At 36.5% G+C, this 15,535-nt stretch overlaps 1 protein-coding gene across 1 annotated transcript in view; it reads right to left on the bottom strand.

Annotated features, from left to right (window-relative positions):
• THSD7A (thrombospondin type 1 domain containing 7A) overlaps positions 1-15,535 on the bottom strand; it is a 448,162-nt gene that overhangs the window by 247,240 nt on the left and 185,387 nt on the right. The window contains exon 2 of the mRNA XM_082632651.1: positions 12,734-13,565. Within this exon, the coding sequence (XP_082488777.1) occupies positions 12,734-13,565 (832 nt within the window). The remainder of the gene's footprint in view (positions 1-12,733; positions 13,566-15,535) is intronic.

Genomic DNA, 15,535 nt, shown 5'->3' with positions numbered 1-15,535 from the left:
TACCATAATTTAATTCACCTATTTCTTTTTAAATTTTACTATACAGGATCCCTGATAGACATGAACCTGCCAGAGACCTGCATTTTTGATAAACTTTGTGAAACCCTATATAAAATCCAAAATGTATCAGTCAAAATTTATTTTTTAATCAAAAACATGCTTTATTTGTTCCAGCTCTCTACACTGTACATGACTGTACCAACATTCCAAGATCTTCAAAGTACAATGGCTTCTTGTATTAAGCACAGCACAGTTATTTTGTTCATTTACAATTCAACTGCCATCCTGGTAAATGCTACCCAAACAAATTTTCCATGATCACATTCTTTTAAAATGTAGTATCAATAACCACATATCTATACTAAATAGAGAAAAAAATATCTGCCAAAAAAACTTTGGGGAAAAAAACTGGATAATTGACCTATAATAAAATGATACAAAATTAGAACAATAAAGAACACAGTAAGGTGAAAGTGTGAGAAGAGGCCTAAAATAATGCCCAATATATAAGTAACAACTTTAAGGAAGAAATAAGACAAAACACATGAAGTTACTAATACAATGTATTAGTAGATTCTAAGAGTGAGCATATTCTTAATTAGGTTATACAAATAATGTGTGAATGATTTATTAAAATCCTTATCCCATGTAGATTTTTTTCCTTTTGAAAGTATTTCCTCCCATTGAAATTCTTCTTGTTATGTTCCAGTCAGACAGAGATTCAGTACTACCCATATAAAGCTGGTAGAATTCCAGCAAATAAAAGAGAACAATGGATGAAATCAAAATTGCTGCCAAGGAGATGCAAGGTCACTGCCCAGTCAGTGGCCAGGCTGCTTAAGGAAGTGCCCGCTCAAGGAAGTTTCACAAGGAAACATGCTCTCACACCAGCTCAAGGAAAAAAGCTAAACTTAGAACAGTCAAATGGGAGATATTAATAAAGCTCTGAGGAAAAAATGAGGCAGTTGGAATGGACTTTAAAGTTTATGTAAAGGAACATTCGGCATTGATATCTACACTGTGGCTTAAGGATAGCCCTGGCCCTAAATGCTTTCCTGTAAGTTAAACATATTTTAAAAGCTGCCTAAGAACTTCCTTTTAATTGTCTCATGATAGCATCATCATCTAAACCAAAAATACTCCTGGGAGGCAACAGAGACAGATGTAGGAGAGGTGAAGATATCCTAGGCATGATGAGACAGTGGTACCTTAGGATGGGGAAGTGACTCTGAGGGTCACACTGATATTTCTGAATTTGATATAAGTTTATAGGTGGATATTGACAATATTAGCCTTTTAGTTTGCTGTCATCAACACCAATTAATTGATAGTTATGACTAAGTAGCATAGTGGCTTCAAGATGTAAAAACAGAAATAATACGCTTACAGTATAACTAAAAATGCTAATAAATGGACTAAAGATTAAGCTAAATAAGCTAACACTCAGAAACTATTGGAATACGTTTACAATATTAGGAATGGTACATTTTCTATGTTCTATAGAATATATATTTTATCTAATTATGCAACAGCAATTGTTTGGTGTTAACCAGGCACAATAATATTGAAATATATTCTAAGTGATGTCACTGGAATGGTCTAATATCTATATTCTACATTCTATATATTCTATTTTCTCTTAGTTGAATATGACTTATCTCTCGAGTTATTTACATATTTTGGTTACTTTCTTCAGAATCTACAGAAATTTCCATTTTCCCATTGGCCTTACTTGACTCCATATTATTCACTATAAGACTCAAGTTCCAAGACCAAACACTCTCTTAAATTTTAAGCCTTTGACAAACATTTATTGGAGGCTAGGCACTGTCTTAGTTGAATGGGGGTAAATAAAGACTAAGTTAATAAGTAAACCAGCAATGACACAGTAGTAGTTCTCTGGCTCTAATATTGTACTCTAGTATATGTCAAGGTTAGCAGAAAACAAATTACAAACTCACATGGGTTAATTCAGAGGAGTTTAATAAAAGGATTATTAACAACAGCAACAGCAAGGGCAGTGTTATATCGCCAAGGGATGGTGAAGAACTCTGGGGCTAGCAGCTATGGGAAATTTATCACCCCAAGGTGACCAAGGGACCAAGAAAAGGATTTTAGCAGCACTGAGCTAGATGCAGAGCAGTAGGAGAGGGCTGCTGGGCAGGGGCTGAAGCCTTTTGTTAGAGGAACTCAGGCACTGCTGACCCCAGAAGACAGAATGAACACCCCAACACCCCTCTCTTCCCACCTTCTGATAGACTGCTGCTGCCTCCCGTGGGTAGAGCCCAACCAGGAAGAAGAGAACTGGGAAGGCTTATTAATGTGCTGCTCCAGGCACATAAGCAGGATCTGGAAGTTCTGCGAGTGACTCTCTAAGGGTCAGTTATGCCCAGTTATGCCCAGTTAGTTCTACATTTTGAGAAAAGTAAAGGTTTTCTGGTTAGCCATATATTATCTACAAAAGAATGTGGACATATTAACTACATATTAACTACAGATGTGGCCAGAAAGCAGCTGAGGCAAGCTCCTGAGAAATGCTGGTGAGTATCTGGCAGGCAAATCGACACTGGGGATATTACAGAAAGTTTTTAATCTAAAAGCCTGCTATTTATGCATGAGAGGTAGTAATTTTATAAATGGATTCTGAATAACCTAAAACTAGTCAATATTACTTTAAGAAGTGGGCAATTTACTCCCTCCTTTTTGGTAAGGTCAGGATAAGATTTGCAGTTGCACTGATTCACAGTCATATCCTGGGAATGGGCCCTCAGGAACCATGCACCACATCAACTGAGGAAAAATCTTGCAGTTACTTTCAAGACCAGGAGAGTGGTCTTATTCTACAGGCACTGCATATACATTCATTTCCATGTTTCACAATGAACCGATTTGTGGAACACGTTGAAAATTAACTTTCAGCCAAGAAAAATATATATGACAATTTTAGGTATGGTTTTGGTTCAAGGTTCATTGGAATCACAAAACTTGGAAGGCCTTTAGAGAATTTTTAACATCCCTCCTTCTTTCGCTCATCACTGCCCATTGCCATACACACATATGGTTTATGGGTGAAAAAAAACTGAGTCCCAGAAGGTTTAAATGACTTGTTCAATGTTGTGGAGCCATGAGTGCACAGGTTTCCCTATTCTTACTGAGTACTTATTTCTCATAATTATCCATTACTTAAATTCCCCTCTTGTTGACTGAGCGGAATTTTCAGACTGTTGTAAAGCCAGTAGCTTTATATTGAACTTTTATATGACCATTCTAGAGAGCAAGCCTAAAAGAGAAGGATGGAGTAGTTAACAAGTATCCTAGAGTAAAATAGGAATCAGGCATAAAGAGAGAGACTATGTTGAGAAGAAATACAATTTCCTATTCAACAGATTTAAGTTTGAAGTTTAGAGGGTATGTCAAAAAAGCATGAGTTTAGGGAAAAAAATCAGAAAGTCACTTGAGCATGATTCATTACTATTTGAAATACTAAGGTTGAATTTATATAGAGACTAAAAAAAGAAAAAGAAAATTGATGACAAAATGAGAGAAAAGTACTCCAATTTGTCAGTATTTCTAGGAGTTACTAGATTATTTTCCTCTTCATGTATTACCCAGTTTTTAAAAAAGATTATTTATTTTAGAGCAGTTTTAGTTTTACGACAAAATTGAGAGGAAGGCACAGAGATTTTCCATATACTCCCTGCCCTCACACATGCACAGCCTCCCCCATTACCAACATTACTCACTAGAAAGGTACATTTTTTACCAAGGATGAACCTACTTTGACACATCATAATCACTCAAAGTCCACTGTTTACATTACGGTTCAGTCTTGGGGTTGTGCATTCTGAGTTTGAAAGTACAATGGCATATATCCATCATTATGATATCATACACAGTACTTTCACTGCCCTAAAAACCTTCCCTATTCATCTCTTCCTCCTATATAATCCCTGGCAACACTGATCTTTTTATTGTCTCCACAGTTTTGCCTTTTCCAGAATATCACATATGTAGTTGGAATCACACAGTATGTAGCCTTTTCAGATTGGCTTCTTTCACTTTGTAATATGCATTTAAGCTTCCTCCACGTGTTTTCATGGCTTGATAGCTTATTTCTTTTTAGCACTGAATAATATTTCATTGTCTGAATGTAAACACAGTTTCTTTATCCATTCACCTACTGAAGGACATCTTGGTTGCTGGAGGCTGAGTTAATTTTTGTGAAGGGTGTAAGGTCTATGTCTAGATTCCTTTTTTTGCACGTGGATATTCAGTTGTTCCAGCACCATTTGTTGGAGAGACTATCATTGCTCCATTGTATTGTTTTTGCTTCTTTGTCAAAGATGAGTTGACTATGTTTATGGACCCAGTTATTTTTTATCCTTATGTATTTGTGCCTAAAATGTCTGATTCATGGAGTTATCTGGAAGCTGGATAAAGCTACTTTTTTTTTTGTCTTAGCCAACAGAAATCTGTTTTAAATTCTAATTCTTATTCCATCAGGAATTTACTGGGCTGAATTTTCCACACTTTTTGGCAATGCTTCCATTAGATTTATAATTACAACTAACTGCCTTTGTCAGACAATACAACAAAACAATGCGTGTTCAAAAGGAAGGTTATTTTCAAAAGTAGGCTCTACTTCCACTAAGTACTTCTTGTATTACATATAGCAGATTTCATAGTTATTCCTGAACCATGTGCCTTTGAAATGCATAGTCAGGTCTTTATTTCAGGAATTGGTGAGTTGGGACAGCTAAAAGCTTTCCAGATGTGAGGTTGGCTTACAGCAAAGCCTTAGATCTTACAAGCCTTAAAGCTATGCTTGCTTCAATCTAGAAATGTCTGCCTCCTATATCCCCTTCTTCTCCACTTCACTTGACAACTCAACTCAGCCAAGAGATGAGGGGAGTTTTGTTCTGTTCCTCCAGCTATACTTCCCCTGTGTTTCTAGGGTGAGGAACTGGATCCTAAGGGACTTTTCCTATCGCCTCTGTGGATGGTCCATGCCCACCTCCCAAGACTGAGATAGTCCAAGGAAAAGATTCTTGAATGGATCTTCCTGGATTGGGCCCTAATTACTTTAAAGGAATCTCCCCACCTCAAGTCCTAGATTCCTCCATCCTTTAGATCTGGATTTTTCATGTGGATACTTTCTTTCTTTCTTTCTTTCTTTCTTTTTTTTTTTTTTTTTTTACTGCAAATAGAAGTGATTATTTCCTTTATTGGTATTTCTGGCTAATTTCCAGGCAGTGAATTAAAATAAAACTACCTTTACTCCCTTATGTTTAATTAGAAGTCACATACTGCAATGGACTGAATGTTTGTGTGCCCCCAAAATTCGTATGTTGAAAACCTTAACCCTCAGTGTGATGTTATTAGGAGGTGGGACCTTTCAGAGGTAATCATGAGGGTAGAGCTCTCATGAATGGGATTAGTGCACTTATAAAGGAACCCTAGAGAGAGCTCTCTTCTCCTCTTTCTGCCATGAGAAGATACAATGAGAAGTGAGCAGTCTGCAACCTGGAAGAGGGCCCTTACCAGACACCAGATTTGCTGATGCCTTGATTTTGGACTTCTCAGTCTCCAGAACTGTGAGAGAAAATTTTTTTCTGTTGTTTATAAGCCACCTAGTCTATGATACTCTGTTACAGCGGCCTGCATTGATTGAGATACGTATCTTATTTGGTAATAACTACATGGCATTCCACATGTGGAAGCACCATGATTTAAGTAGTCCTTTATTGGTTGGATTTAGATTGTTTTTCTGTAACAAATCATGCTACAATGAGAGATGTACACATATTTACACAGATATATTTTAGAAAAAATTTCCAGGAATAAAATCACTGCCAAAGGAACGTGTATTTTTTTTTTTTTTTTTTTTTTTTTTTTTGCGGTATGCGGGCCTCTCACTGCTGTGGCCTCTCCCGTTGCGGAGCACAGGCTCCGGTCACGCAGGCCCAGCGGCCATGGCTCACGGGCCCAGCCGCTCCGCGGCATGTGGGATCTTCCTGGACAGGGGCACAAACCTGTGTCCCCTGCATCGGCAGGCGGACTCTCAACCACTGCGCCACCAGGGAAGCCCAGGAACGTGTATTCTGAATTTTGCCATGTATTATAAAATTATTTTTCAGATGTTTGTACCTATTTTTGCCCCCACCAAAACTGTATAAGAGCAACTCTTTCCCCCATTTCTTTAATATTAAATACTATTGTTGATAAAATAGCAAGCAAGTCTCAGACTTCTATCCATACAAGGTCTGTTTGCAGGATTGGCCTTTGGCTGGCATCTGGGAACTTACCTGGTAAACAGTTCCCTATATTGATATAAAATTTTCTCTAAATGATAAAACTGCTCTAAATGATAAAGTGGCTCTCTGTGCCTAATTTGTTTGTCTAAACAATGTGGTTTATGGTGAATAGTTGCTTTCCCTCTGGGAGTTTGGAATTTTTGTACATGCCAGGTTGAGGGTGCCTATGTGATCAACTGCTAATAAAAGCTTGGGGGCACTGAGTCTCTAGTGAGCTTTCCCAAGTAGACAATGCCTTGCCAGTGTTGTTGCAGCTCTTTGCTGGAGGAGTTAAGCGTAGGCTGCGAAACTCCTCAGGGAGAGGACCCTGGAAGCTTGCTTCTGGTTTCCTCTCATCTTTTCTCCATGCACATTTCCCTTGGCTGATTTTGCTTTGCATCCTTTCACTATAATAAATCTTACCTATGAATGCAACTATATGCTGATTCCTCTGAGTCCTTTTAGTGAATCACCAAACCTGGAGGCTGTAATCCCTGATACACTATCAAACATTTTTATTTGCTAATTTGACAGGTGAAAATGAGATTTTAAATGTTTTATATTTCTTAATTATGATTGAAGATTAGCATATTTTCTCTGACCTGATCCTGTCCTTTGCTGATTTTAATAGACTTTATTTTTTAGGGCAGTTTTAAGTTCACAGCAAAATTGAGTTGAAAATATAAACAGTTCCCATATACCCTCTGCCTTGACACATGCATAGCCTCACCCATTACCATCATCCCCCAGAGTGGTACATCTGTTACAACTGATGAACCAACACTGACACATCATTATCACCCAAAGCCCATAGTTTATATTATGACTCACGTCTGGTGTTGTACATTCTATGGGTTTGGACATATATCAACCATCACAGTATTATATGGAGTAGTTTGTGCTAAAAATCCTCTGTGCCTTGCCTATTCACCCTTCCCTTCCATCTAACCCCTGGCAGCACAGATCTACTTATTGTCTCCATAGCTTTGCCATTTCCACAATGCCATATATTATAGTTGGAATCATGCAGTATGCAGTCTTTTCAGATTGGCTTCTTTCACTTAGTAATATGCATTTAAGTTTCCTCCATGTGTTTTCATGGCTTGATAGCTCATTTCTTTTTAAGCAATGAATAATCTTCTATTGTCTGAATGTAACACAGTTTCTTGATCCATTCACCTACTGAAGGACATCTTGGTTGCCTCTAAGTTTTGGCAATTATGAATAAAGCTGTTATAAACATTCATGTGTAGATTTTTGTGTGGACATAAGTTTTCAGCTCCTTTGGGTACATTCTTGGTGAAGCATGATTGCTGGATCATATGGTAAGAGTATGTTTAGTTTTGTAAGAAACTGCCAAACTGTCTTCCAAAGTGGCGGTACCATTCTGCATTCCCACCAGCAACGTAGAAGAGAGTTCCTGTTGCTCTACATCTTCACCAGCTTTTGGTGTTGCTGTTATTTTGGATTTTGGCCATTCTAATAGGTGTGTAGTTGTATCATATTGTTGTTTTAATGTGCATCTACTTGATGACATATGATGTGGAGCATCTTTTCATATGTTTAATCTGCCTTCTGTATATCTTCTTTGGTGAGGTATTTGTTAAGGTTTCTAGTCCATTTTTTAATCCAGTAGTTTGTTTTCTTACTGTTGAGTTTTAAGAGTTCTTTGTATGTTTTGGATAATAGCCCTTTATCAAATGTGTCTTGCAAATGTTTTCCCCAGTGTGGCTCGTCTTTTCATTGTCTTAAACTTATGCTGATTTTTATATTAGATTTTGGACTTTTTCCCTAATGATTTGTAGGAGTTCTTTATGTATTAAGAAAACTAGCTCTTTGTCAATTTTACATATCACAAATATTTTTTCTTCATTTGCTACTTGGATTTTAATTGGTTAACATTATTCCTGAGCAAAATTTTCTTTATTCAAATAAATATAATCGTATAGATGAATCTTTTCCTGTATGTTTTCTGCATTCTGTGGCCTAATAGGTCACATAAAGATACCTTCCTTATTTTGAGACTTCAACTTTCTAGCCTTTCTTCTAGTATTTAAAAAGAAAACATTTTTAAGTACTAAATGAACCTGGACTTTGTTTGGGTATACAACTGAAAAAGGGATACAATTCTTTTTTCCCCTTCCTTCTTCTTCTTCTTCTTAATGTGGCAAAGCAATTGCCCTCCAAACAAAAACAAACTGATTAAATTATATTTTTTCTCCCAACGTGGAAATGCTCCTTCACCATTGGCACCATACTGCAGGGTTTTGGGGAGCTATTTTCTAGACCCTTTTCTGATCTGATTATTTATGTGCTAACATAAAATTATTATTATACAAAGAATAAAATGCATTTAATTATCTTGTGACACTAGTCTTTTCTCTCTACTTTTATTTTTCAGAATTTTCCTGGCTTTTACTTATTTTTCTCTTGTTAATTTTATAGTAACAATGTAGGGACAATTCATATATTTATTAGATGTTCTAGAAAGGCACACATTTACTTTTGTACTTTCAAAGTCTGGTATTATGTGCAGAAATTTTATAATTAGGTTTATTAACAGAATTTTTACTATTGTAAATGGGATATTTTAATTTTTTGTGCCCATGATGTTTAGCTAATTGTTGTTTGCATCTAGGGAATATATTGATTTTGAGATATTATCTTTGTGTCTATCCACCCTATTGAGGTATTTTATTGTTTATAATATATTTTCAATTGAATATCTTAAGTTTTCTATAACATCTGGAAAAATCTTAATATTCCAGCCTGTTTTCCAATTTTCATTTCTTTCTCTTTTCAACTACATTGACTAATACTTACAGATCAATGTTAACAGTGAAGATAATGTGCAGTCCTGTCTCATTTTTTACTATAAAGGAAATGCTTCTAGTGTTTCAGAACTGGGTACTAACCTGGTCTTTGGTTTGGTGTCTCTTTGTCTCTCTTTATAAAATTGTTCTATATCAGGTCTTCCATGAGGACATTATTTCAGCCTCCTCTACCAGAATATTGGCCCTGTGCAGTTTCAATCTGTGGATTAAAGTCTTGCAACTTCAGGAAAGTCTTCTATTATATTTTGGGGGTTTTGTTTTATCTTTTTTCTGTTCTTTTTCTGGTCGTATCTTTAGGAATCCCAGAATTTTATATAGTGATCTCCTTTCCAGACCCATCATCTTTTTAAAAAATTGGAGCTGATGTTCTTAAACTGTTCTCCATCTCACTGACTCCTCTTACCACCGAATATTTTCCAATTACTGTTGCATGTAATGTGAATTTATTTACTTGTTTTATAATTCTCTTCCTTGTCTTTTCTGAGCTCTGTCAAATCACTTTTAAAATTCTATTTTCTTGACTCTTCTTTGAATACTAAAATTACTTCTGGTTTTGATTCAGAAGATCATATTCTCTTTCATATGTTTGGTTTCTTGAAGAGCTGTCTGTTGAAACTTTCAAAACAACTCTTGACCTGGGGTAAGACTCTATTCAAGCCTGGCTGAAAATCACTGGTTCACAGGGAAGCCCCCTGTGTCATGGTGTGTGTAATGATTTAGAATTCTCTTCCACTGGTCATCAAAACTTTAATCCCCCAGTCCATCAAACTAATAGTCTTTTCTTGGCAATAATGGCATAGTGAGTTTCCCTCAGTGTTATTAGGCCATATTCTGTTTTCAAACAGAACACAAGAATGCTTCAGCAGCCCTTTCACTAACACAGACCATGCCATCATAAAACATGCCATTAACCTGGCCCCTCAGAAGTTTCAGGTTACTCTTAGAGATTTTGAGTGCTCATGAAAGCTATAAAGACATAATGCCCCTTTAACTTTCCTCCCTCAATTAGATCTATTTAATTTATAGATTGAAAATGAATCTATAATCTTCTCTATCAATTGTGGTTTGGGACTGTGATTGTTTCCTATTGTCATAGAAGATGGACTTGCATTCATGTTTTTCATTCTTACTGATTTTAGTCTGTTTGAAAGCAGAAAGCATGGGAAATCTATCATCTTTGGCTTTGAAGTTTTAGCAGCATTCTACTAAAATTATTTTTATTTGCCCTATAAACTGCTTCCCCAAGCTTCTTAGGTTTATTTAGATAAATTCATTTAGTTATTGTAATAGGACTGTTTTAGCCTTACTAAATGACTTTTTTATCCTCTTACACAATAAAATTGTTTCTGAATTTGATATAAGATGAAACACTTTAATCATCAAGTCTTTCACCTGTGGTCCTGTTCTTTGTTGGAGTTATCCATCCATTCTTCACTTTAAAAAGCTTCACTGGTATGGTGTAATGTTTGAGAAAAATGTAGGCAAAATACCTAATTGTTGTATCTTCTTTACTAAGACTAATTTTCTTAATCGTATATACTTATTCATATTATTCTTATATATAATTGTCAAATAAGAGAAATATTAAGAAGCAATTTAACATAATATTTAATTTATACCCTAGTAAGTTATAACATACATGCAACTACCATTTTATTGGAATAGATACGGTATTTCTAATGGAATATAAGCACCCGGCAGAGGATCTACAGATTTTTATATCTATTTGCTTACAAATAACTGGATGGAAATATCAGTCTCTATGCAGTAGTAGCTACTACCCTAATTATACTTTTAATTGAGTAGTCAACATGAAATTAAATGTCTACAGCATATTAACCTAGCGACAGCAGGAGACAACTCAAGTTGCCTTGGAGGCTTATTCAATTACATGGTGGGAGCCAAGTAACTAATATAACTGTAATACTTCAGGAAAAGAGATCAGAAAATCACTAGGAAAAGGACAGTCAGAAAAGAATCAAACAGGGATTGAAATTAAAATGTCCATGACACAGAATCAGAGGTGAACACACACACACACACACACACACACACACACACACATACACACAGATACCCACACTCCCTCTCCCTCTCCCTCTGTCTCTCAAGGAGTTACAGGGAACCTGGGGAATGAAGGCAGGAGAAGCAGCCTTTAGCAAGACCAGGAAAAGAGTTGTATTGATGACCTCAGAACAGAGAGAGAGCAAATTACTGTACGGCTGAAAGAAAATCCAACTGTGTATGTACAAAGAGGGAGTAGCAAATATCCTAAAAATAGCGACCAGAACAATGGTATGATGAGAGAAATTGTCTTAGGCAGATACATCAATTGTTTGTTTACTCACTTATTGAAACTATATCCTGCTCCAAAAAGGCTTTCAGTCAGCTTTCAAAATCCACAGATAGCAAAATCATTAGACAAGAATGAATGAAAGAAAATAATGAGGGTGAGAAGAACATGAAGCCGGTGGGGGGTATTAGTAAACAACATGCATGCCACACAGTCCTACTTATGTTCCCAAGGTAAATAGGAAAACGTGATCTATTACAAGATTTCCAGGGGCCATAAGGAAAACGATCCAGATGCTCACCAGAAGCACATGGGTTGAGACTTCAGTGAAATTTATCTTATGTGTTTTTAATCAAGAGAACAGACTGTGCAATGGAGTAGATGACACTTCCAATGTCATTTCTACAATAAATATGATATAAAATTCTGAGTGATGTTGCCATAATTTCTCTCAGTTCAGTCCAAATCATAGCTGCATAAATATTTCAGAAGAAGCAATTACGCAAATGATCCACATAAGCCCCTCCCAGATGGTCTGGCTTATCCAAGAGCAAAATTTAGAATATCCAGAAAACATAATACCCTTTAGATAATCCTCAATGAATATTTTCACAAGAAATAAATCATGCATGAGAAGTCTTTCATAATATAGTCATTATTTACCCAGAGATAATTTGACAAATAATTTCTGTCTAGACAATGCAGTCAATTAATTACACGTTTTCTAAAGTAAGCTACTCATGATTAAATAACCTTTACTTACCTTATTTTCTGCTGGTTTCCCTCTTCTTCTCTGGGGAGAGTTATTCCATTTTATTAAATGTAAAAGGAACTATTCTTAGGTATAGCTCCCTGGGTGGTTGTTTAGATTTTGTTTATAGAGTAATTCTGAACATGCTATAAACTTGGGGAGATTATAAGTGTGCCTTATTCTTACTAAAATAAGTATCTGAATTGAAAATTCCCAAACGCCAGCCCACTACGTTTTTTTTTTCCCCCATCATAGGTGAAAACAGCATTGCTGACCTAAAGAAGCAATATCATCTCATGGAGAATCTCTCATGCTTTAGATTTTGACAGGAAAATTTAAATTACCTCTAGTGGTATAGTGCTTAAACATGTACAAAACAGAGGTAACTTCAGGAAAACCACAAAAGTTTAAATGTCTTCAAGTGGAAAATGTCCCACTTGGGGGTAGCTCATCCTAGGTGTACACATATGAATTCCAGGACTTAGTACAGAAGGTCTTAAGTACTCTCTAGCCCATGGTCTTGACAGAGAGACACGCTTATTTAATGGTAATAAAATGTTACCTCAAATCAGCAGCTTTCCCCGTCTTGTTAGTACACATAACTTCTCTGGTCTGGTATCCAATCTGGATGTCCCAATATTTGTTCTCTTGCCGGTTCTGTCTGTTTCTATTTCTCTTTTTCTTGATCAGTTCACGGGCCTCCGGATCCTTCACTCTTTTCCCTCGGTCCTTGCCCCGTTCTTTATTCTTCCCACGTCTCCTTGCTTGTCTTACTTGCCTCGAGTGGGGTATCGAGCATGTGCTCCAGGGCCCCACCTGCAAGCTGTACATGCTCTCTTCAGCTTCACAGGCACTCGACTGGCACACCTGAAACTCAGTCAGATTTGGACAGCCTGAGCCTCCAAATTGGGGGGGCGCCACCACATGACGTGTCCGGTGCTGGAGCCCACTGCCACAAGTCTTGGAGCATTCCGACCAGGCAGAAAACTCAGACACAATGCAGTCTTGCTGGCAGGGGATGAGGCAGGCCTGTTCCAGAAGAGGCTTGGGCTCAAAGTACTCACAAATGATATCCTCCGCAGGGATGTCTTTCTCTTTCTGGATGCACATTATCTCTCGCACCTGAATGCCTTCTTCCCCTTTAATGCACTCAAGGGGTTTCTCCAGGCTTTTTGAAATCACAGGCTGACAGTGATTCCAGGGTCCCAGCCTCCAGTCGTATAACTCTTTGTGCCAGTCACAAACTTTGAAACAATTTTGCTGGTTACTGGGTCTCTCAGCCTGCTTGCAGTTAGTATGCAACGTTGTCCATCCTTCCACATGAGCACACCACACAGCCCGGGTCTGAATGCCTCCTGGACCACATTCGTCTCCCATGCATCGGCCCCATGGACCTAAAAACGATACAAGAGTTAACAGTGCTACTAGATGAAAACTACACATTACTTCACGTTCCAGAAAGTCACTTCAAGATCTAGTACATTAACTTCCCTGAAGTGTTATAAAGTAGGTCTCTGTACATGAATGTTGGAAAGTAATGATCTACTCTCAGTATTTTTGCAGAAGGGGAACTGTGTCACAGAGTCTATATAAGGTAACTGCTGGGACAAGTTCATTTTGAGTCCTTTTGGGATTACTGAAAACTTGCTTTTATTCATTTTCTTAATTTTAGGTAGGTAGAGAACCCTTGCTCACATTAGAAACTAGTCACAGTGAAAACCCATTGCTCCTGCCTCATAACCATCAAATTCATTTCACTAACTGGCAAAGAAAATGGCTGCTTGTGAAGAACTTTGTCTCCTGCAGACTTTTCTTTTCCTGGGGCAATTAACTATTTTGTAGAATATGCTCTCTTCCCTCTCATTTTCTGTTGTTGTACATACTATGACTGAAAGAATCTATTAGTTGCATACGTGTGTGCTGACAGAAGTGTTTACTTTCTTGTAACCAAAGCTGGGAAGTGGAAAATTCTTCATTCTATTACATTCTGCTTTTAAATTTACAAAAAAAAAAAATTTTTTTTCTCATCTCCATAGTGAAATAGAAAGATGGGTAAGAGAATTAAAATTTAACTAAAAGATTTTTGGAATTTTCTGCATGTTAAAGGGTTACTTTGAGTTTTATCAATTTATTCATTTCCTAAATATGAACTACTTGGCATTATGGAGCAATTTTATGGAATACTTAAGTCAGTGGCTTTAAAATGAAATGTGGAATTTTTACCTTAGAATCCTTATCATAGATTAAAACCTACTTATATTTGCATATATCATTTCTTTTTTTAAGGTAGATAATAGGATTCTCAAGGCTTTAATAGACAGATAGCAATTTATGTAATAGAGATTACATTATTTTGGAATTTTAAAGAAATGTAATAATCATATAATTACATGATTTTCAAAATGTGGTCCCTGGCATTTGAGGAATTATTTGATGTAGACTAGAGCCATCTTCAATAGGCTGTGTGGGAAGGGGGCGAGCAGCACACAGGGTCCAGCTCTAGGGTCACTCAGCCCCACCCCACTCCCTTCCTCCCTCATTGCTGCTTCCCTAAGAAAAGCTCCATTATTATTATTTATTTTTATGTATGTTGAGATTATACATAGATTTTGTCTGAGAAGAGGCTTCTGTCGCTGAAAAGTAAAAACCACTAAACTACGCCAAGAGATTCACTCTATGAATGAGGAAAACAAGTGACAAGGAGGGGAGGTGACTTGCCAAGTTCACATCTTAAATGAATAAAAAAACCATCCTGGATTTTACACTCTAGTTCTGACTTTTATTTTTATTATTTGTCCTAGATTTCAGAGCTTGAGACTTAGATACTCCTATACAAAATGATTAATCTACAAAGAATGAAATATGAAGAATGTGCTTATATTTAAACATTTAATTTTGTTTAACTAGGAAGATGTTTACAAGTTGAATATGTTAACTTCATTACAAATGGAATGATGGAGTTGTAAATAGAAAACAGATTGACTGAAAATACTGTACTAACTAACTACAGTTGCATGAAAATTTGGCATACCTATATCATTACTTTATGAAGTTCATATGCATATGTAGAGAATTACAAGTGGCTTAAAATACATTCAGGGAAACAGCCTTCCCAGAGTGCTGATGTCAAAACTTTATGAGCTAAGAAAGTCAGTGAGTTTATTACATCTGTATACATGGAATACCTGATAATATTTTAATCTTATTTTTAATTTGTCAAAGAAAAATATATATTCATAAGTCTGTTGATGTTATCTTAGAGATTTCCTAAAAATCCAGTTTGGAAATCAGAATGTGGGACCCTTCTCAAGGGAACACAGTAATATGTACGAAATTTTAGTTGATTCCATAAATCTTTGCTATT

The sequence above is a fragment of the Mesoplodon mirus genome (genome assembly GCF_964341445.2).
Source record: "Mesoplodon mirus genome assembly, chromosome: 9".
NCBI classification, from domain to species: domain Eukaryota; kingdom Metazoa; phylum Chordata; class Mammalia; order Artiodactyla; family Ziphiidae; genus Mesoplodon; species Mesoplodon mirus.
This window is presented reverse-complemented; position numbering and strand designations above follow the sequence as displayed.